The 22,863-nt window shown below is 39.8% G+C and overlaps 2 protein-coding genes across 4 annotated transcripts in view; one reads left to right on the plus strand and one right to left on the minus strand.

The window, feature by feature from the left end:
• Positions 1-12,986, minus strand: part of FYTTD1 (forty-two-three domain containing 1) — a 31,410-nt gene extending 18,424 nt beyond the window's left edge. The window contains exons 1-3 of the mRNA XM_053564542.1: positions 12,743-12,986; positions 6,889-7,017; positions 2,019-2,167 (exon numbers count right to left, since the gene is read on the minus strand). Coding sequence (XP_053420517.1) covers positions 2,019-2,167; positions 6,889-7,017; positions 12,743-12,845 — 381 coding nt within the window. The 5' untranslated portion in view covers positions 12,846-12,986. The remainder of the gene's footprint in view (positions 1-2,018; positions 2,168-6,888; positions 7,018-12,742) is intronic.
• A 4-nt stretch (positions 12,987-12,990) lies between these two features.
• The window catches only part of RUBCN (rubicon autophagy regulator), a 91,063-nt gene continuing 81,190 nt past the window's right edge, over positions 12,991-22,863 (plus strand). Inside the window, exon 1 of one of the 3 annotated variants that reach the window (XM_053564522.1) lies at positions 12,991-13,510. Coding sequence is in view for 2 of the 3 variants with exons in the window: in XM_053564525.1 (XP_053420500.1) it covers positions 13,484-13,510 (27 nt within the window). In the remaining variant the exon portion in view is untranslated. The remainder of the gene's footprint in view (positions 13,511-22,863) is intronic. The other 2 variants (XM_053564525.1, XM_053564530.1) reach the window with 2 other exon arrangements.

Consider the following 22,863-nt stretch of genomic DNA (forward strand, 5'->3'; position numbering starts at 1 on the left):
CCCTAGACCCCACTCCATGGAAAAATTTTCTATGAAACCAGACCCTGCTGACAAAAAGGTTGGGGACGATGCTTTACTCAATCCAAAAACTACACATTGAGATATAAATAAAATTTCAGTTATGAGTTGAAAAGTAGTTAACTTATAATAGTAAATAACTTTATGTATATATTTATTTTTTTGAGACAGAGTCTCACTCAGACACCCTAGGAGAGTGCCATGTCATCATCATAGCTCACAGCAACCTCAAGTATCTTGGGTTCAAGTGATCTACTTGCCTCAGCCTCTCCAGTAGCTAGGAGAGGTGCCCACCCTGAACAGACTAGTTTTTCTAGTCCTAGTTTCTCTACTAAAGAGACGGGCTTCTCACTTTGCGCACAGCTGGTCTCAAACTTGTGAGCCCAAGCAATCCACCTCCTCTAGCCTCCCAGAGTACTAGGATTACAGCGTGAGCCACCGCATCCAGCCAAGTAAATAACTTTAAATAAAATTAACTTAGTGAGGTTGCTGTGAGCTGTGATGCCATGGCACTCTACCCAAGGTGACAGTTTGAGACTATGTCTCAAAAAAAAAAAAAAAAAAAAATTAACTTTAGGTATCTACCCAAGAGAAATAAAATCTATGTCCATATAGAATTGGTGTATGTCCATAGCAGCATTATTCGTAATACCTCCCAAAATAGAAATAACCAAATGTACACCAACTGATGAATGGATAAACAAAATTTGGTATATCCATATAACATTACTCAGCAATAAAAAGGAATAAAGTACTGGCCGGGTGCAGTGGCTCACATCTGTGATCCCAGCACTCTGGGAAGATGAGATGGAAGGATCACTTGAGCTCAAGTAAGAGCAAGACCTTGTCTGTACTAAAAATAGAAAAATGAGCCAGGCATCATTATGCGTGATACCATGGCACTCTCTCTCAAGAAAAAAAAGAAAAAAGAATGAAGTATAGCTACATGCTACAACATGAAGGAACCTCAAAAATATAACTAACTGCCAGAACACGTTATTACCATGTGATTCCATTTACATAAAATGTGCAAAAAAGGCAAATCTATGAAAAATCTACAAAAAGTAGATTAGTGATTGCCTGGGTCAGAAGATAGGGTATGACTTTAAATGGGCATAAGATTGCTTTCTAGGATGATACAAATGTTTTAAAATTAGACTGTTGTGGAGATTGTACAAGTCTGTAAATACTCACATGTACTTAAAGCAAGAAAATTTTATGGTATGAAAATTATAACCCAATAAAGCCATTAAAAAGTATACATAAACACACATAGGAACCTATAAAAAATTTAAATTTTGGGGCGGCGCCTGTGGCTCAGTGGGTAGGGCGTCGGCCCCATATACCAAGGGTGGTGGTTCAAACCCAGCCCCAGCCAAACTGCAACATAAAATAGCTGGGCGTTGTGGCAGGCACCTGTAGTCCCAGCTACTTGGGAGGCTGAGGCAAGAGAATCGCCTAAGCCCAGAAGCTGGAGGTTGCTGTGAGCTGTGTGACGCCATAGCACTCTACTGAGGGCAATAAAGTGAGACTCTGTCTCTAAAAAAAAAAAGAAAAAAAAAAATTTAAATTTTGGTATCCTTCACAAATGGCAATAATTTTTATTTATTTATTTTTTTGAGACAGTGTCTCAACCTGTCGGCCTGGGTAGAGCGCCATGGCATCATCACACCTCACAGCAACCTCCAACTCTTGGGCTCAAGCGATCTTCTTACCTCCAATTTTCTATTTTTAGTAGAGGCTGGGGTCTCACTCTTGCTCAGGCTGGTCTTGAACTTGTGAGCTCAAGCAATCCACCCGTCTTGGCCTCCCAGAGTTCTAGGATTATAGGCGTGAGCCACCATACCTGGCCTACCAATGATTTTTATTTAGATTTTAAGTTTTTTATATTGGCCCTACAGTACATAAAAAAACAAAATTATATGATCTCTCGAGCTCATTCACAGAAATGTTAGTACAAATGAAAAAAAAAAAGAGAGAGAATATCTAATCCAGGATACCTTGTCACTTAGAGGTGGACGATTCATAGGACTAATTCCTTTTCGAATTCCAGTTGCTTTCCTAGCTGCAAGGCCGGTGATAACTCCGTAAGGACGTCTCTTTCCAGGCATTATTCTCCCTCTATGGCTCAGACTAGTCTTACCAAAACCTGCAGGAGGAAGAAAAGAAAAGAAAAAAAAAAGGGAAAAAAATCAATTTAAAAGCAAAGGATTGAGGATTCTTGTATGTTCCCTCTGGCCATCCCCTCTTTGCCATTACTTTCTCCAATCAGGATAATCTACCCTGTACAATGTGGTAGCCACTATACTAGTCTGATGCTACAAAGAATATAAAATATTTTATTAATGATTTTATATTAATTCTATATTGAAAATATTTTGAATATGTAGGGTTAAGTGGATTTTGTGTGTGTGTGTGTGTTGCAGATTTATTTCAGCAAGAGAGAAAGGGAAAGCTTCTGCATCGTCATGGAAGGGAACCCAAGATAAGAGTTGCCCACCAAAAAAAAAAAAAATTTTTTTTTTTTTTTTTTTTTGGAGACAGAATCTCACTCTGTCATCCTTGGTAGAGTGCCATGGCGTCATCATAGCTTACAGCAACGTTAAACTCTGGGCTCAAGTAATTCTCTTGCCTTAGCCTCCCAAATAGCTAGGACTATAGGCATGTACCACCACATCTGGCTAAATTATTAATAACGTGGTTTGCATTTTATTTCTAGAGGACATTGCTGATTTAAAATGGAATCACTGTCTCGTCTCCATTTACTTAATACAATATCCCATAATCTGGCTTATTTTCAGCCCTACTTTATTCAAACTTCCCAGTGAATGCCAATGGACATATCTTAATTTCTGGCAGGTGACACTATTGCCACTGCTCTTTTTAAGCAACTCAAAAGACTATCATGTGTGATAATTCAGTTTTATAGTAGTAAATGCCTAGAAGGTATACTGATTTAATCTTCCAACAACTTTATACCATATCTATGTACTACGTTGTAGCTTACATCAATACTGTACTATGACTATTACTGCAATAAAAAGGTTTTCGATACATTTTTATTGCATTTCTTTTTAATGTGTTGATCAAACCAATTTTGTACTCATCATTTAGGTTACTTCTAATGTTACACACTATGATAAATACCATTACAATAGAACCACAGATAAATTTTTTTTTTTTTTTTGAGACAGAGTCTCACTTTGTTACCCTCGGTAGAGTGCCATGGTGTCACAGCTCACAGAAACCTCAAACTCCCGGGCTCAAGCAATTCTCTTGCCTCAGCCTCCCAAGTATCTGGGACTACAAGAGCTCACCACAATGCCTGGCTATTTTTAGAGACCAAGTCTTGCTCTGGCCCAGGCTAGTCTGGAACCTGTGAGTTCAGGCAATCCACCTGCCTCAGTGCTGGGATTACAGGTATGAGCCACCACACCCAGCACAGATAGATTTTTCACATATATCCATGATTATTTCCTTCAGATACAAATTTCTAGAAGGTGAAATAGTGAAGCCAACTCTTAAAGATTTTTATTTTTACTGCAAAAATCTCCAGAATGAATGCATTTGTTTATATTCCCAAGACCATATGGGTGTCACTTTTTCTATAGCATTGACAACTCTGAATGTTATCATTCTATCTTTATCACTTAGTATTTGAAAAAACAATCTTGCCTTATATGATAGTTTGATTACTAGTGAGAAACATCTTCCATGTATTTTTTAGCCATCTATATTCTTTTTTTTTTTTTTGAGACAGAGTCTCAAGCTGTTGCCCTGGGTAAGTGCTGTAGCATCATAGCTCACAGCAACCTCAAACTCTTGGGCTTAAGTGATTCTCTTGCCTCAGCCTCTGAAGTAGCTGGGACTATAGGTGCCAGGCACAATGTCTATTTTTCTTTTGTTGCAGTTGTCATTGCTGTTTAGCAGGCCGGGGCCAGGCTCAAACCCACTAGCCTTGGTGTATGTGACTGGCACCCTACTCACTGAGCTATGAGCACCAAGCCTCTTCTCATCTGATTTTAATCACTTTGGTTTCTCATTTGTGAAAGTAAGTCATATAGTAAAAAAACTCAACATGTGGATTCCTTTATGAAATTTGGAAATTCTGGTTGGAATAACTCCCTTAGAATCTTTTAACTGTTGAATTCTGCCAATACTCATATCTTTTTCCCTCTAAAACTCTATTATAGAAGTTACTACTTATCCCAGGTTAGAAAACATTAATGAGATGTGGATGTTGGAAATAAGATGGGGCTTAAACACTAACTAATCAATTGCTTTGGTAAAAATTGTAAATTATCACATGTGGTAGTCTTTTGAGTTGCTTGAAAATAATTTGAGTTTGAGTTTACTGTGAGCTATGACGCCATAGCACTCCACCTCGTGAAACAAAGTGAGACTCTATCTCAAAAAAGACCAAACTGTTTTGAACTTGTAGATCAGGTATTCCCCAGACAACATTTTGAGAAACACTCAAATATTTATTAAATGCCTAAATTATATTTCAGTGAATATTCACTTATTTGTCCAGCCATCAAAAATCATATTGAGTATCTATAAAGTCTCTCTGTCCTACTTATTCTCGTACCTCAAGCTAACATCCTCATTGACATTACGATATGGAAATGTGAACTTTTCCCAGCCAATCAGAGTTTAAGACAGTTCCCCATCTCTGCACATTCAGTAACAGCAGCAGCTGTTCTATTTTCACCCGTCACATGTAAGCAGTGAATGTACAAGTGGAAGTGCAATCTTACGAGATTCTAAGCTGCCCCTAGATATCATTTATCTCAAGGCTCAAATCATAACCTGCATAAAAAGGAAAGATTTTCTGATGCTTCATGGGCCAGAACATATTCACCCTATTAAATTACCTGATATTTTTGACACAGAATTTAGAATCCCTGTCTAAAGTTCTATAATACTGCCTAAATTTCTCTTATGGCATTCTCACACTTTACCTTTTCTATCTTATCTCTGCTATTCTGCTACTAGAAATTAATTCCTTGAAGTAAAAGACTGCATCTTTATATAGCCCTAGAACCTAGTTAATTCTTAGCAGCATTTATCAGTTATTTAACATATTAATGAATATATTTCTGGCTCCTGCAAGCCCTAGTTATTTTAAACAAATCTGTAGATATGATATATTGAATTATATTTATAAGACATCTTTTTAAGTATAAATTACTGCAATTAAATACTCATTCACTACAGCTAAATACCTGACACAGAATTTACTTTTTATTTAAGAAATTATTAGGGTTGGGTGGCACCTCTGGCTCAAAGGAATAGGGTGCCAGCTCCCCATATACCGGTTCTAACCCAGCCCTGGCCAAAAACTGCAAAAAAAAAAAAAAAAGAAGTTATTAGGGAAGAGGAAATTTTTTATAGCGCCCAATCTCAGTTATACATATTTTAAGGACATGTTGGCATATTAAACATAGAACTAATTATGCTCAACCCACTGGAGATCATTTTTATTTTTCAACATATAGAGAAAAATCAATTGAGAAGCTACTTTGTCAGCATCACAAGAAGGGAGAAAACAAAAATCCTATGTACTCAATTCTGATATGAGGACAATTAATGACCTAGTACATGGTGGGGGGTGGGGGTGGGAAAAGGAAAGAACAGGAAGAGGGAAGTGGGGGAGGGGAGTCCCGGTGTATGACACACCTCTGGGGGGTGGGACACAATTATGAGAGGGACTTTAGCTAACAAATGCAATCAATGTAACCTGGTTCTTTGTCCCCTCAATGAATCTCCAACAATAAAAAAAAAAAAGAACAGAATAAACTGAAAAAAAAATTAAAAAAAGAAACTAATTTGTCAAATATTTTTATGTATGTGAAAGAGATTTAGAGCTTTTTAATTTGAACTAATTTTTTTTAAACAATGATACTGCTGCTAAAAAAAAGTTAACAGGCTATATCATAATTAAGTGTTCAGTTACTGTCTTCAATCCATTTTTGAACAAGATGGTTATGAGCAAATAAATTTCAGATTATCAAAAATAACCATGTATGTGGAGTTTCAGATTATATCTAAAGAATTCCATTCTGAGTGTCACTTTTGGAGGATTTAACAAATCCTAAAGGTCTAGATGATAAGATAAAGAGTCTGGGGGTTATTTCCTATTTATTTTTGGTTATTTTCTAAATCATTCTCAGATAAAAAAAGGAGTCTATTTCCTGTAACTTTGCAGAAATATGTACATTTAATCTGGAGTTAGTCATCATCAGATAGACAATTTTTTTTCTTTTTTTTTTTTTTGTAGAGACAGAGTCTCACTGTACCGCCCTAGGGTAGAGTGCTGTGGCATCACACGGCTCACAGCAACCTCTAACTCTTGGGCTTACACGATTCTCTTGCCTCAGCCTCCCGAACAGCTGGGACTACAGGCACCCGCCACAACGCCCAGCTATTTTGTTGTTGTTGTTGTTGTTGTTGTTGTTGTTGCAGTTTGGCTGGGGCTGGGTCTGAACCCGCCACCCTCGGCATATGGGGCCGGTGCCCTACTCACTGAGCCACAGGCGCCGCCCCAGATAGATAATTTAAAGGAACATTCACTGAAATGGAGATAGGAGCTTCTGAAAGATCCTTTGCAAATCTACATCAGAAATATAATTCAGACTACTCATAAACTGAAATTACTTCAAAATAAATGTTTTTAAGAAACACTATTATCTACTATTTAAGACAACTTAAATTTTACCAGGTCTTAAGATCTAACCAAAAACCTGAGAGTAGAAGAAATATAAATAACAAAGGGTAATGACATCTAATATTTCCTCCATGTGTTAAGTATATGTTGAAAACAGTATGCTATGAACTCATAAATAACAGCTTTTTATTAAAACTTACCAGAATTCTGTTGGATTCCCCATCGTACTCTCATCCTGAATTGCCGGGTACCACTTTGCTGGAGTCTTCTATTTAGTCTTGGAAAATTCTGCTTCTTTCCTTCTTTTCGATTTAATTTGATGATATCATCTATGATAGAGGAAATACCAAAATTACTTTCATCTTAACTTAATGTCAGTCTCATTTTCTAGTTGACAAACTTCCTATGTCCCTAATTTCTTTTCTACTCTGAAAGCAATTTCATAAGAGGATAATAAAAAGATAAACTTCCAATCAGCTGCTTTACAATAGCCCAAAGCAAGACCAGGCATGGTGGCTCCTGTAATTCCAGTGCTTTGGAAGCCAAGGCAGAAGAACTATTTGAGGCCAGGAATTCAAGGCCAGCCTACATAACATAGTGAGACTCCCATCTCTACAAAAGGTTAAAAAAAAATTAGCCAGGCATGGTGGCATGTGTCTGTAGCTCTCACTAGTTGGGAGGCTGAGGCAGGAGGATCTCCTGACCCCCAGAAGTTTGGGGTCATAGTGAGCTATGACTGTGACACTGTAGTTCAGCCTGGGAGACACAGCCAAGACCCCATCTCTGAAAACAAAACAAAAATAACGCAAAGCAGATCTACCAATTAATGAAGAGTTCTATGATCCTTAGTATTTTCTTTTTCTTTTTTTTTTTTTTTTTGAGATAGTGTCTCACCTTTTGCATCGTCCGAAGAGTGTTGTGGCGTGGTAGCTCACAGCAACCTCAAACTGGTGGGCTCAAGTGATCCTCTTTGCTTCAGCCTCCCAAACAGCTGGACTCCAGGCACCCACCACAATGCCCAACTATCTGTTTTTTTTTTTTTTTAGAGACAAGGTCTCGCTCAGGCTGGTCTCCAACTCCTGAACTCAAGCAATCCACCCACTTAAGCCTCCCAGACTGAGCCACCTCTCCAGCCTCCTTAGTATTTTCTTCTCTGATAAATGTAAATAAGCTAAAACTTACTTGTAAAAATTATCATGCTTACTTTCCAGAATCACAGAAGTGTCTATTTTTCTAGAAGTCTCTATTTTTAATAAAAATGACTACATTTCAGCATAGCTAAGTAGTCAAAAAATAATTATTCAGTCAAAATACTAAATTTCTAAATTCACCTCAATTCCACAAATATTTATTGAGCATACACTATTTACAATGAATATATGTCAGACCATGCCATAACTAAAACAAACAAAAGTAAAATACTGTCCTTTTTCTAATATGTTTAAAATTATTCATGGAAATAACAAACACAAAATTAAACAAATGCTATAATAAAGGTACAGGGTAAAAGAAATAATATTAGTTTTCCTCTTCTAGCAAAGTAATTCAGAGTTGCATTATTAGGTGGTGCCTGTGGCTCAAAGGCGTAGGGCGCCAGCCCCAAATGCCAGAGGTGACGGGTTCAAACCCAGCCCCAGCCAAAAACTGCAGAGTTGCATTATTTTCTTTTTATATTGATCTCTCTAAGCTTCTATATACCCCAAAATCCTTTCAAACTACCCCAAGATAATTCATAAACATCACATTGCTTATAATAACACAACAGAACTATGTAAAAGACCAGAAAACTAAATGTACTATAGATTCCTATTTATATCTGTTAAAGGAGGTTACCAGATGCCAAGAATAATCATTAAAGAGATACCCACTTTCTCGGCCTGGCACAATGGCTCACACCTGTATCCTAACACTCTGGGAGGCTAAAGGCGGGTAGATTGCCTGAACTCATAAGTTCAAGACCAGCCTGAGAAAGAACAAGATCCCATCCCTACTAAAAATAGAAAAACTAGCCAGGAATCCTGGCAAATGCAGGCGCCTGTAGTCCCAGCTACTTGGGAGGCTGAGGCAAGAGAATCATCTAAGCCCAGGAGTTGGAGGCTGCTGTGAGCTGTGAGGCAACAGCACTCTACCAAGGGCGATAAAGTGAGACTCTACCTCTAAAAAAATAAAAAAATTTTTAAAAAGGCAGAATTCCAACTAATATAGTTAGTTTTAAAATAAAGCATTCAGAATCTAAATGTAACTAAAACTTAAAAGTAGCAAAGCATACAAACTGTATTAAATATAAAATTACATTTCACATTTAAACATGTTATTATCTAAATCCTCAAATGAGTTAAATGAGTACTATGGCAAAGAGGAATCTCCCAATCTAAAAGAAGAAAATAGCTTCCTTCTACCTAATGAATAGACAGGTAGGCATCAAAAGAAAACACAAATCCCTTACAATAAGCTACTTATAGTTTCTTCCATAGCACTAGGTGTATATACAGTACATGGTAATAAAAAGTCATAGTAACTGAGTACTAATACGTGTTGTTCTGACATGTACCCACTTAATTAGTACAAAAATCCTATTTAGTATTCATAATACCCATTTTTAAAATAAACTGAGTCATGAGGCCAGCTAGATATACCTGGTAGATATTCTATTTGAAATTCATATAAAAACAACTACAGCCATGATTTAAAACAAAAAAGTAAGAAATCAGATTCTACAACCTCTGAAGACCTGCAGATGAAATATTCACAAAGCATAATAATCATCCAAAATAGACAGTAATGTCTTCACCCCATTTCTGTAAAATTCTCACTAAAATACAGACTGCTGTATGTTCTCAAGGAAGAGAATAGAGACTAAGTTCTATTTCAGCTCTCTGAAGCACTTCATTTCTCCCTCAAAGAGAATCACCCCTTGATTTTCTTCACTTAAACACCTTACTCACCAAATAGAATGCATGCAAAAAAGCAAACAAAAAAACCTAGAAACTTAAGAAACGTATTGGTGTGAAAAATGTTTGACATTTCCTTATAGCTGGGGGCTCCAGAGCTAGAATGAAACGCTGGCTCCACCACTTACTCCCTGTATGACTTTAAGCAAGTTACTTAATTTCTCCATTTCTCAGGTTTCCATAAAACAGGAATAACAGCTTGGGCAACACAGGGAGACCCTGTCTCTACAAAAAATAAAAAATAAAAAAAAATTAGGCTGGTGGCACATCCCTGTAGTCCCAGCTACTAGGGAAGCTGAAGGCAGAGGACTGACTGAATCCAGGAGCTCCAGAAGGCAGTGAGTAGAGTACAGTGCTGCACTCTAGCCCAGGTGTGGCCTCAGCCTCCCTCGTAGTTGGGACTACAGGCATGTGCCACCCGCCCATCTAATTTATTTTTATCTTTTTGTAGAGAAGGGTCTCCTTGTGTTGCCCAGGATGGACTTAAACTCATGCTCTGGAGTAATTCTCTGCCCAGGCCTCCCAAAGAGCTGAGACTACAGGCATGAGACACGGCTCTGGCTAGAACTAAGCATTTTACATATGGTAACTTGGTTTATCCTCATAAAAATCCTATGAGGTGTTGCCCAGACTGGACTCAAACTCCTGGCCCCAAGCAATCTTCTCTAAGCCTTCCAAAGAGCTGAGATTATAGGTGTGACACCATGCTGCCTAGAACTAAGCATTTTAGATATGGTAACTTGGTTTATCCTCAAAATAACCCTGAGGTTTCTACTTCTAGTGACAGAGTGTAGAATCCAGAGCCACTGTCTTAGTTCAGATCCTGCCTCTGTCACTTATTAGCCATAGTGACTTGGAGGCAGAAAAGTAGTAATAATAGTGTTTGTCTCGGCTCCACACACGTAGCACAGTGGTTACAGTGCCAGCCACATACACCAATGGTGGCGAGTTGGAACCTAAACAATGACAACTGCAACAAAAAATAGCCGGGTATTATGGCAGGCACCTGTAGTCCCAGCTTACTTGGGAAGCTTAGGCAAGAGAATTGCTTGAGCCCAAGAGTTTGAGGTTGCTGTGAACTGTGACACTACAGCACTCTACCAAGGGTGACATAGTGAGACTGTCAAAAAAAAAAAAGTGTTTGTCTCATAGGGTTACTGTAAGTATTAAATGAATCGAAAGACATACATAAACTGCTTAGCACAGTCCTGGTACTTGACAGGCACTGTATTTTATTTTCATACACAGAGACTTTATATAAGCCATTGTTATTCCTTTATGGAAACCTTTATTCCTTTTCATACACAGAGACTTTATATAAGCCATTGTTATTTCCTGTTATGGAAACCTGCAGCATAAAGAAATTAAGTAACTTGCTCAAAGTCATACAGGGAGTAAGTCATGGACCCCACCTCTCTTTTTTTTTTTTTTGGAGACAGAGCCTCAAGTTGTCGCCCTGGGTAGAGTGCCGTAGCATCACAGCTCAAAGCAACCTCAAACTCCAGGGCTCAAGCGATTCTCCTGCCTCTGCCTTCCAAGTAGCTGGGACTACAGGCACCCACCACGATGCTGGGCTATTTTTTGGTTGCAGCCCTCACTGTTGTTTGGTGGCCCGGGTGAGTTTCAAACCCTGCCACCTCAGATGTATGTGGCTGGCACCTTAGCAGCTTGAGCCACAGGCGCTGAGCCAGACCCCATTTCTTAAGAAAATAAAACAAGGGGCTTGGCACCTGTGGCTTAGCCGCTAAGGCGCCAGCCACATACACCTGAGCTGGTGGGTTTGAATCCAGCCCAGGCCTGCCCAACTCATTTGAGCCCAGGAGTTGGAGGTTGCTGTGAGCTATAATGCAATGGCACTCTATTGAAGGTGACAAGGTGAGACTCTGTCTCAAAAAAAAAAAAGAAAACAAAATGTTCAGTCCAGGACCTGGCAGGTAGTAAGCACTCAATGAATACTCGTTATTATACTATCCCTTGGCCTTAGCTCATATGATTTCTCATTTCTTCCAGGCTCCTTTCTGAGGTGCAGTAAGTGGAGACTTGAAGCCAACTTGTTATTCTGATAATTTACTTAATTCTTACATTGGGTTCTGAACTGTGGCAATCCTAAAAACCAAGAGTTCTTGGCTTTCGATCAAAATTTTTCCAAACCACAAGAGAAACCAAAATGGAAAGAAATGACAACCGAAAGAATGTTTGCATGATGGATATCATCCTGAACACCGTCCTCAGAGAAGTCACACCTCTGAAGCCACCAGTCAGGTACTGGAAACCTGCAGGCCCCATCAAGAGCTGGCAGGGCTGGCTACACCCAACGCCACCACCTGAATGCTGACAAAAATGGAACTACTTTACTTAGCCCAGCTCAGCCCGAGACTAGTGCCTCAGCAGGGGTAGGTCTGAATTTTTAATGGAATCGCCAACCTTCTTCTTATCTAATTGGCTCCAAACCATGCCACGCTTCCCAGAAGTGCTAAACCCTTCGCTTTACCTGGCTCCTCAGCGATCCACGCACATCTGTTCTTCGTTTATGCCTTATTCTTTTTCTAATTAGCTAACTTTGAGGCCTGGACAGGGGGAAGGCGCTTCATTAGGCTCCGCTCACTACAACACTCCACGGAACTGCTCCAAGGTCCCTTCCGACGGCCGCTGCCGAGCCGGCCCGTCCCTAAGCGGCGCCCGTCTCAGGTTTTAACTGACCCACCGGTTTTAACTGACCGCCCAGCCAGCTGCGTTCTCGGACCCCTTTCTCCAGAAATCAGGGCTTCGTCGGGCCGTTCCCCTCGCTCCCGAAAACGCCCACGGCGAACACGCTCGAGGGAAACCCGCGGAGTCCTTCTCACAAAGAGCCGGGTGGCCGGCGAGCGGCGGCGCCCTCCGAATCCCCGGCCCCCCGGCCCCGCTCAGCCCCAGCCTCTCGGCCTCAGGGCCCCGGGTCCCTCGGGCTCGGCCCCTACACCCCCCAGCCGCCGGCGTTCCCCGCCCGGTCCCGCCCACCCTCAAGAAAACTCCACCGGCCCCTGCGGTCAACCGCCCCTTCCCCCACAGACCGCGCCACTGGGTCCCGCCCGCGCCCTCCCCCCACGCCAACTCCGTCCCTCACCCAGAGACATATCGATTTTATCGAGGTTTTCATTGCTGCGGATTTTCGTCGGTGGCGACGGAGTCGCCGTGGCTGCCACCAACCGGGTACCGAACCGGTTCATGGCTGGAGACGTCGCGCTAGAACAGTCAGTCGCGAAAGCCCGAGTCGCAGGCCTGCCACCTCCCACTCACGCACGCAGACTGGCTGCACCCGGGGAGCGCGCACGCGCACGCGCCGGCGGCGGCCGCGGGCGGGGGAGGGGGCGCTGCGGAGACGAACCGTCGGCGAGAGCGGCCCTTGCCGGACCGGACGAAGCATTGCAACCGCTGCTGTGAGCGCGGACCGGGAGCGCTGTCAGTCTTTCGGCCCAAATTGGGGGATGCGAGACCCTGAGCACCTCAGGATCGTATGCCTTAAATGATATCATGATCCTCCGTGTCCTTCGAGTCCCTCCTGCTGCAGAAAAGCCCCCTATCCTTCCACACACAGGAACCTAGCACAGCCCACTGCAATGCAGCCTCGGGAGGCGGGGCAGACCCCTGCAAGCATAGATTGCAGGGCTGCATCCCAGCCCCCCCTCTCCCAGGCACACTCCTCCACCTGCAGCGTGCGGAGTGGCCAAGTCTGAACGCAGAGCAAAGGTTGCAGTGACAATTCTTGCGTCACCATAACGACAAAAGCAAATGCTCACGTTTCCGGTATCTGTACCACCTCTCCACCGGCACTCTCGAAACATTTGCCACGGTACTACCTCCCATAATGAAACCTCATCTTCCCTCGCGAGGGGTAAGTACGTCTGTTCAGTTGCATTTTTCTCTAATTCATTTGTGCTGGGAATTGATAGGATTCTTTCTCTTTGTAATCTTTATAGTAAAACTTAATATTTGATGAATTCCTGCAGAACTTTTTTTTTCCTATTTACAAAATGTGGTATTCCTCCTCTCCTCTTACCTTATTCTTCTCCAATGTAACACTTGTGTGGAAGCTTGTATCAACCTCATAGTAGCTTAAAACTATCTCAGACATTTGCATCTGAGGAATAACCTAGGGCAGGTATTCTGTCCATCGAGCAATCTCTGCTACCGTTTTCCCCTCCACTTCCTAAACTGTGAAAATTTCTTTACCATAGAAACGAGCCAGAGCTTTGAGGTCACCTAAACCACAGTAACCTATGCTTAATTTAGCAATGTCACAATGTTGTGTGGTTTCCAGTTTCAACACCAATGACACATTTTACTATTTTTTGCTTGGGGATCCCATGTTTTAAAATTTCTTATTATGAACATTGTATTTATTAATAACTTAATTTTCCAATTTGTATTTATTTTAGAAACAGCTTTAGTCTCAGCTTCCCTTTCCATGTCTGAATTCAAAGCAAAGTTTGCAGTGATAATTTTGGGGTCACCTTAACAATAAAAGTAAATGTGAATGGTTCCCGTATCTGTAGCATGGCTAAAACCAAGAGCCATCACACAGAATTATGTCTACAGCTAAAAGCAGAGAACTACAACTTATTTGTAAACCTGGGTAGTTTTATGTTGGGGAAATGTATGATTTTTATTAGACTTTTGGAAATACTGTGTTACTCTTTATTCTCAAAGGTCAAGTTGGTTTTTTTCCCCCATGACAAAAATATAACTGTACAGGAAGAATAAATCAGCATGGGACACACATAGGTACAGGAAACTTTAAAGGTGGAGGAAGGCTTGGACTCAAAAACACCCAAAGACAATATTTTACATGTCAACAAGAATAGCATGTCTGCTTAGCACCGTATGCTTGACTTGATTTTACTATTTCTCTACCCTGTAGCTGCCACGCCTTCCTGGACTACTATTTTTTTTTTTTTTTTTTTTTGTGATTTTTGGCCGGGGCTGGGTTTGAACCCACCACCTCCGGCATATGGGACCAGCGCTCTACTCCTTGAGCCACAGGAGCCGCCCCCTGGACTACTATTAATAAAAACTAGAAACTGGGTTGCAGGCTCAAAAGTTTGGTGGTACCTTTTTCATTCACTGATGTCATTCACTGTGTGATCCTGGGAGAGTCTCTGGGCTTTGTAATCATCTTCAAAACAAGACAGTTGATACTAAGTATGGGAGTTATACTAAGTTATTCCTGAGATTCTTTATAATTCTGAAATCCTCGAAGCACAAGACATTTTTCTTCACATTGGCCTTCTCTCACTAGAAATAACATCTATAATCTCCACTCATTTGTGGGAATAAACTACAGGGAAGAACCTTAACTTCTTAATTTTATGGAAGAAAATGGATGCATTTAGCATTTGGATGCATTTTGCATTTCAGATATTTATAGGACAGAAAACAAAAATCCTAAATGGGTAAAACCCTCCCCATCACTAACATAATATTTTCATTAATCCCGAAGTTCTCCACAAAACTGAAGCCCCATCCCAAATCTTAGCTCTTCAGGAAATGCCCTGGTATTTCATTAGCAATCTTAGCTGTTGTATTTCAGACTTTAAGTTTCCCAAAGGGCCAAGGGCCTGAGAGTCTCAGAGCAATCACCCAGATGCCAAAGTGAAAAACAACAAGAGTGAGGCATTGTGGGTAAAAGTAGGTCTGTCACACACAAAATAAAAGAAAATAGCAACCTGAGACACACAGCAAAAATGAAGAAACAAGCCAAAAAAACAGAATAGGGGCCTGCCCAAGAAATCGATCAGCCAACCACAAGGGCTGGAGTTAAAAGGTCAGTGCTGGGGCGGCGCCTGTGGCTCAGCCTGTAAGGCGCTGGCCCCATATACCGAGGGTGGTGGGTTCAAACCTGGCCCTGACCAAACTGCAACCAAAAAATAGCCAGGCGTTGTGGCGGGCGCCTGTAGTCCCAGCTACTCGGGAGGCTGAGGCAAGAGAATCGCTTAAGCCCAGGAGTTGGAGGTTGCTGTGAGCTGCGTGAGGCCACGGCACTCTACCGAGGGCCATAAAGTGAGACTCTGTTTCTAAAAAAAAAAAAGGTCAATGCTACTATTTTCTGGGGCATGAAAAGCAGCTATTCATTTACTCATATATTCATTGAGCACCAGGCATTGTAATAGGCCCTGGAGAGAAAATGGTGAGCAAGTTGGATGCGGTCCCTATCTTCACCCATTTTGCAAAGCAAAAATATTTCCTGAGCACCAGCTGTAAAGACCTATGCTGAACATGGAGCATACAGCCTTTGGTATACAAGCAGTTCACAAGCTTCATCGCAGTCAAAATAAACTTAAGAATTCAAGCAGGTGCCCTTTTAGAGGCTTGATTTTATACACTTCTGATAAGACATCTTCTAGGATTGCCAAATAAAGTACAAGGCCAGTTAAATTTGAATTTTGCCTCAGCCCTTGGGGAAATTTGAAAGTCTGAAACACAACAGCTAGGATTGCTTAATGAAATACTGGGGCATGTCCTTAAAAGCTAAAGAGATTTAGGATGGGGCTTCAGTTTTGAGAAGTTCAGTATAAGAGAGAATCTTTAGGGTGGCACCTGTGGCTCAGTGAGTAGGGTGCCGGCCCCATATACTGAGGGTGGCGGGTTCAAACCCAGCTCCGGCTGAACTGCAACCAAAAAATAGCCGGGCATTGTGGTGGGCACCTGTAGTCCCAGCTGCTCAGGAGGCTGAGGCAGGAGAATCGCGGAAGCCCAAGAGCTGGAGGTTGCTGTGAGTCTTGTGACATCATGGCACTCTACCCAGGGCAGTAAAGTGAGACTCTGTCTCTACAAAAAAAAAAAAGAGAGAGAGAATCTTTATTATTTTAGTGGTAGGGAGGATTTTATCCATTTGGGATTTTTGTTATTTGTCCTATAAATATTGAAGTCAAAAATGCATCCAAACTCTAACTGCATTAATTTTCTTCCACAAAATTAAGACAGCTGTTTAATGTCTCAGGTTTCAGATAAACACCAGTTTTAGATAAACACCAATGTTGGTACAGTACGTTTCATGTAATATTTAGGATATATTTACACTAAACAGTTATCCATTGTGTAAAATAAAATAATTCAAATGTTAAAAGCTCCAAATTATTCTGAACCTTGAGAGGAATATGACTGTGTAGCCTGAGTCACATAGCATACAGCTGGAACTTCTGTTTTTCTTGTAAACAATTAGGAATAACCACGTGGTACCAGAGAAAAGACCCTCTCTAACATCCTCTCCCTGAACAATGTTAAAACAATCTTCCGTGGACTGTAACAAGCTATACTAATCAAACTGCTTTAAAGAAGGTACTGGGCTGGTACAGAAAATGTTGTGACCCTGCTAAAGCTGCTTAACTTGCCCATTTTGGAGCACTGACTCCCACATCCCTCTGGGGTCTATTTTCCTCAGGTGGCTATCCTCAAGCTTTGCATTAGAATAAACTATACAGGGCGGCGCCTGTGGCTCAGTGAATAGGGCGCCGGCCCCATATGCCGAGGGTGGCGGGTTCAAACCCAGCCCCTGCCAAACTGCAACAAAAAAATAGCCAGGCATTGTGGCGGGCGCCTGTAGTCCCAGCTGCTCAGGATGCTGAGGCAAGAGAATCACGTAAGCCCAAGAGTTAGAGGTTGCTGTGAGCCGTGTGACGCCACGGCACTCTATCCGAGGACGGTACAGTGAGACTCTGTCTCTACAAAAAAAAAAAAAAAAAAAGAATAAACTGTACACTTAAATCATATTTTCTGAATCTCATTATATAAACTTATTTAATTCAAGTTAAACTTGGAGTCATATATATGTATATATTTTATTTATTTATTTATTTATTTTGAGAACAGGTCTTGTTCTATTGCTGGGGCTAAAGTTGTGTCTTTATAACTCACTGCGACCTCAAACCCCTGGGATCAAGTGATATCCTCCTGCCTCAGCTTTAAGAGTAGCTGGGACTGGGTGGTGCCTGTGGCTCAGTGAGTAGGGTACTGGCCCCATACTCCGAGGGTGGTGGGTTCGAACCCAGCCCCTGCCAAACTGCAAAAAAATAGCCGGGCATTGTGGAGGGCACCTCCAAGCTACTTGGGAGGCTGAGGCAAGAGAATCGCCTAAATCCAAGAGCTGGAGATTGCTGTGAGCTGTGATACCACAGCACTTTACTGAGGGCGATAAACTAAGACTCGTCTCTGAAAAAAACAAACAAAAAAAGAGTAGCTGGGACTACAAGGCACATGCCACCATACCCAGCCAGTTTTTAAATCTTTCGTAGAGATGGGTCTCACTCCTGCCCCAAGTGATCCTCCTGCCTAGACCTCCCAATATGCTAGGATTAGAGGTGAGAGCCACCATGCCCAGATTTATTTACTAAATCTGGTGATCTTAAAATCATACTTTTCTATTAATGCTTTCTGGCTCTTTTCACAATGTGCATAGAAATCTACATTCTACATCCAAGGCAATCACAACTCCTATACACTTCACCCTGAACTTTTTTTTTATTAGTTTGATTTGCCTTTAAGTCCTGTTTTTCACAGCTTTATTCAGATATATTGGATAATAAAAGACACATATTTAAAATATGCTGTTTGTACAGGTTGAATAGGGTATGTACACCCTATGTACACACCAGGGTTGTATGAAAACACTACCATAATCAGAATAATAAATATATCCATAATCATTCCCCAAAATTTTCTTGTGCTCCTTTGTAATCTTTCCTATCACCTACTACCTAAGCAACCACTGATCTGTTTTGTCATTAGAGATTAATTTGCATTTTCAAACAGTTTTTTTTTTTTTTTTTTTTTTTTTTTTGCGGTTTTGGCCAGGTTTGAACCCATCTCCTCTGGCGTATGGGGCTGGTGCCCTACCCCTTTGAGCCACAGGCACCACCCGACGTTTGTATTTTTTAAACTCAATTATTTCACTTAGCATAATTGTTTCTAATCTGTATACTTTTTCTTTTTCTTGCCTTATTGCACTGACTGGAGACTCTAGTACTATGTTTAATTAGAGTGGTAAAAGTAAACATCTTTACCCTATTCCCAACCCCAGAGGAAAAGTGTTCAGTCTTTGGTCATTGAATATGATATTTTTTTTTTTTTAAGATGGCATTTCTGAGGTTGAGGAAGTTCCCTTTTACTGATTTACTGAGATTTTTAATTGGGAATGAATGTCGAATTTTCTCTAATGCTTTTTTTGCATCTATTATCAAACAGTTTCCCTTTTTAATTTATTAATATGATGAATTACATTGACTGATTTTCAAATATCGAATGTTGATTTCTTTTTTGAATGCTAATTTTCAAATGTTGTATTTTTGGGATAAAAATACTATACTTCATCATAGTACACTGTGTTTTTTACATATTGTTGGATTGGTTTGCTAATATTTTTCAAAGAATTTTGTCTTTTCATGAGTGGTATTGATATGTAATTTCTTCTTCTTGTAATGCCTTTGCCTGATTTTTATATCAACCCTTTTGCTTTTCAGAAAAGGATTTCTAGAATTCATATGTTGATATAATGTGTATTTTGCTGGTAACGTATAATTTATATTATAATAAGATAATAAGATATTATAATATGTATAATAAGCTAGTAACGTATAATTTATATTACATATAGGGATAATGTGTATTAGATATAACTAATCAGCTAATAATTCATTTCTTTCTTTTTGATCAGCAAGCAATAATTTATTTAATTTTTTTTATTTTCTCTATACATATACATGTGTTTATTTGGTTTCCACTTTTTGCCTTCACAAAGTTAAAAAGGCTTAACATTTAATAACAATAACAATGTTTAAGATAAGGACTAGAAACAAACCCTTGTAAATAATGAACGAAGATAAATACATTCAGAAAAGAAATGAGATGATTGCTGCAACAAAATATTGAGCAATAATAATAATGCAAAAAAGTGATATTCACATTGTCAGATAGGAGTATGTCTATCATAGAATGCTTTGACTCTGAGGTTCAGTATAGAGTCATCAGTTAACGTCTTACTTTTTTTCCCAAAGTCTCAAAAAGTAGACTGATAGAAATCATTCCAAAAAATTAAGGAGGAAGGAATCTTCCCCAACACTTTCTATGAAGCAAACATCACCCTGATACCAAAACCAGGAAAAAGGGTGGCACCTGTGGCTCAAAGGAGTAGGGCACCGGCCCCATATGCTGGAGGTAGTGGGTTCAAACCCAGCCCCAGCCAAAAACTGCAAAAAAAAAAACCAAACAGGAAAAGACCCAACCAAAAAGGAGAATTTCAGACCAATTTCACTAATGAATATAGATGCAAAAATTCTCAACAAAATCCTAGCCAATAGATTACAGCTTACCATCAAAAAAGTCATACATCATGATCAAGTAGGTTTCATACCAGGGATGCAAGGCTGGTTTAACATGCGCAAGTCCGTAAATGTTATTCACTGTATCAACAGAAGCAAAACCAAAGACGGTATGATCCTCTCAATAGATGCAGAAAAAGCATTCAATAAATCCAGCATCCTTTTCTAATTAGAACACTGAGGAGGAGTAGGAGTAGGCACAGGTGGCACATATCTTAAACTGATTGAAGCTATCTATGACAAACCCACAGCTACCCCGTTTCCCAGAAAATAAGACAGCCTCCAAAAATAAGACCTACTTACAGGAAAGATAAGACATCCCCTGAAAATAAGATCTAGCGCATCTTTGGGAGCACACCTTAAAATAAGACACTGTCTTATTTTCGAGGAAACAGGGTAATATTTTACTGAATGGAGTAAAACTGAAAGCTTTTCCTCTTAGAACTGGAACCAGACAAGGTTGTCTTCTGTCACCCTTATTATTCAACATAGTGTTGGAAGTTCTAGCCAATATAATTAGGCAAGACAAGAAAATAAAGGGCATCCAAATGGAAGCAGAGGAGGTCAAAGTCTCCCTCTTTGCTGATGAAATGATCTTATACGTAGAGAACCCTAAAGATTCAACTACAAGACTCTTGGAAGTCATCAAAAAATACAGTAATGTCTCAGGATATAAAATCAATGTCCACAAGTTAGTTGCCTTTGTATACGCCAACAACAGCCAAGATGAGAGGTTAATTAAGGACACAACTCCCTTCACCATAGCCCCAAAGAAAATGAAATATTTAGGAATACACCTAACAAAAGAGGTGTATAAAATTTTCTTTCTCTATAAAGAAAATTATGAAACCCTAAGAAAGGAAATAGCAGAGGACTTTAACAAATGGAAGAACATACCATGCTCATGGCTGGGAATAATCAACATTGTTAAAATGTTTATACTTTCCAAAACAATCTACCAATTCAACACCATCCCTATTAAAATACCAACATCCTATTTTCAAGAATTAGAAAAAATGGTTCTGCATTTTGTATGGAATCAGAAAAATCCCCGTATAGCTAAGGCAGTTCTTAGTAATAAAAACAAAGCTGGGGTATCACCATACCAGATTTTAGGTGGTACTACAAGGCCATAGTGGTCAAGACAGAATGGTACTGGCACAAAAATAGAGACATAGACATTTGGAATTGAATAGAAAACCAGGAAATGAAACCAACAACTTACAACCACCTAATCTTCGATAAACCAAACAAGAGCATCCACTAGGGGAAAGACTCCCTATTCAATAAATGGTGCTGGGCGAACTGGATATCCACATGTAAAAGACTGAAACTGGACCTGCACCTTTCTCCACTCACAAAAATTGATTCAAGATAGATAAAGGACTTAAATTCAAGGCATTAAACGATAAAAATCCTCAAAGAAAAAATAGGAAAAACACTGGAAGATACCGGCCTGGGGAAGGACTTTATGAAGAAGACTGCATGGCAGTAGCAACAACGGCAATAATAAACAAATGAGATTTAATTAAACTGAAAAGCTTCTGTACAGCCAAGGAGACAACAACCAAAGCAAATAGACAACCTACCCAATGGGAAAGGCTATTTACATATTTTGAATCAGACAGAAGCTTAATAACTAGGATCTATACAGAACTTCAATTAATCCACAAGAAAAAAACCAACAATCTCATACATCAGTGGGGAAGAGAGATGAACAGAACCTTCTCTTAAGAAGACAGACGAATGGCTAGCAAACACATGAAAAAATGCTCATCATCCCTAATTATTAGAGAAATGCAAATTAAAACCACCCTGAGATATCATCTGTCTCCAGCAAGAATGGCCCATATCACAAAATCTCAGTACTGCAGATGCTGGCGCGGATGTGGAGAGAAAGGAACACTTTTACACTGCTCATGGGACTGCAAACTAATACAGCCTTTTTAGAAGGAAGTATGGAGAAATCTTAAAGAACTTAACCTAGACCTCCCGTTTGATCTTGCAATCCCATTACTGGGCATCTATCCAGAAGGAAAAAAATCCTTTTATTATAAAAACTTGTATTAGACTGTTTATCGCAGCTCAATTTACAATCACTAAAATGTGGAAACAGCCTAAATGCCCCTCAACCCAGGAATGGATTGGCAAGCTGTGGTATACGTATACCATGGAATATTATTCAGCCATTAAAAAAACAGAGATTTTTGTAGCATTTGTATTAACCTGGATGGAGGTGGAACACATTATTCTTAGTGAAGCATCATAGGAGAAGCATGAATCCTATGTACTCACCTTTGATATGAGGACAATTAATGACAATTTATGACACGGTGGGGGTTGAGGGAAGAGGAGAGTAGACAGAGAAGGAGGGAGGGAGTGAGGGAAAGGAAAAAAAAAGAAAATAGTGACTAATTCTCACATAAATTGGATTTAATTTTGACCAAAGCATATTGAACATTAATTTTTAATTCAACTTGTTAATATGTTGTTTAAGATATTGCATCCTCATTTATAAGTGAAATATGTTTGTATTTTCCCTTTATAATAATATATTTTTTCCAATTTTAATATCATGTGTATCCAGATGAAGTAGAATGATTTTGAAGTATTTCTTGTTCTTCTGTTGTCTATAAGATTTGGCATGATCTGTTTTTTGAAATTATCTTTAATTTTTATTTATAAATATTAGTTGTTTCTAGATAGAAATAGATAATATGTATTAGATATAACTAATCAGCTAATAATTCATTTCTAATAACTAGTAGCTCCCTTAAACTAGTTATATATACAGTACAGTTTTTCTTCCCTTTTCTGCTCAATTTTTCCTCTTCTACATCCTTTGCCACCGTTTTCTGCTGCAGGTAGACTTTTT

The sequence above is a fragment of the Nycticebus coucang genome, chromosome 16 (assembly GCF_027406575.1).
Source record: "Nycticebus coucang isolate mNycCou1 chromosome 16, mNycCou1.pri, whole genome shotgun sequence".
In the NCBI taxonomy this organism is placed as follows: domain Eukaryota; kingdom Metazoa; phylum Chordata; class Mammalia; order Primates; family Lorisidae; genus Nycticebus; species Nycticebus coucang.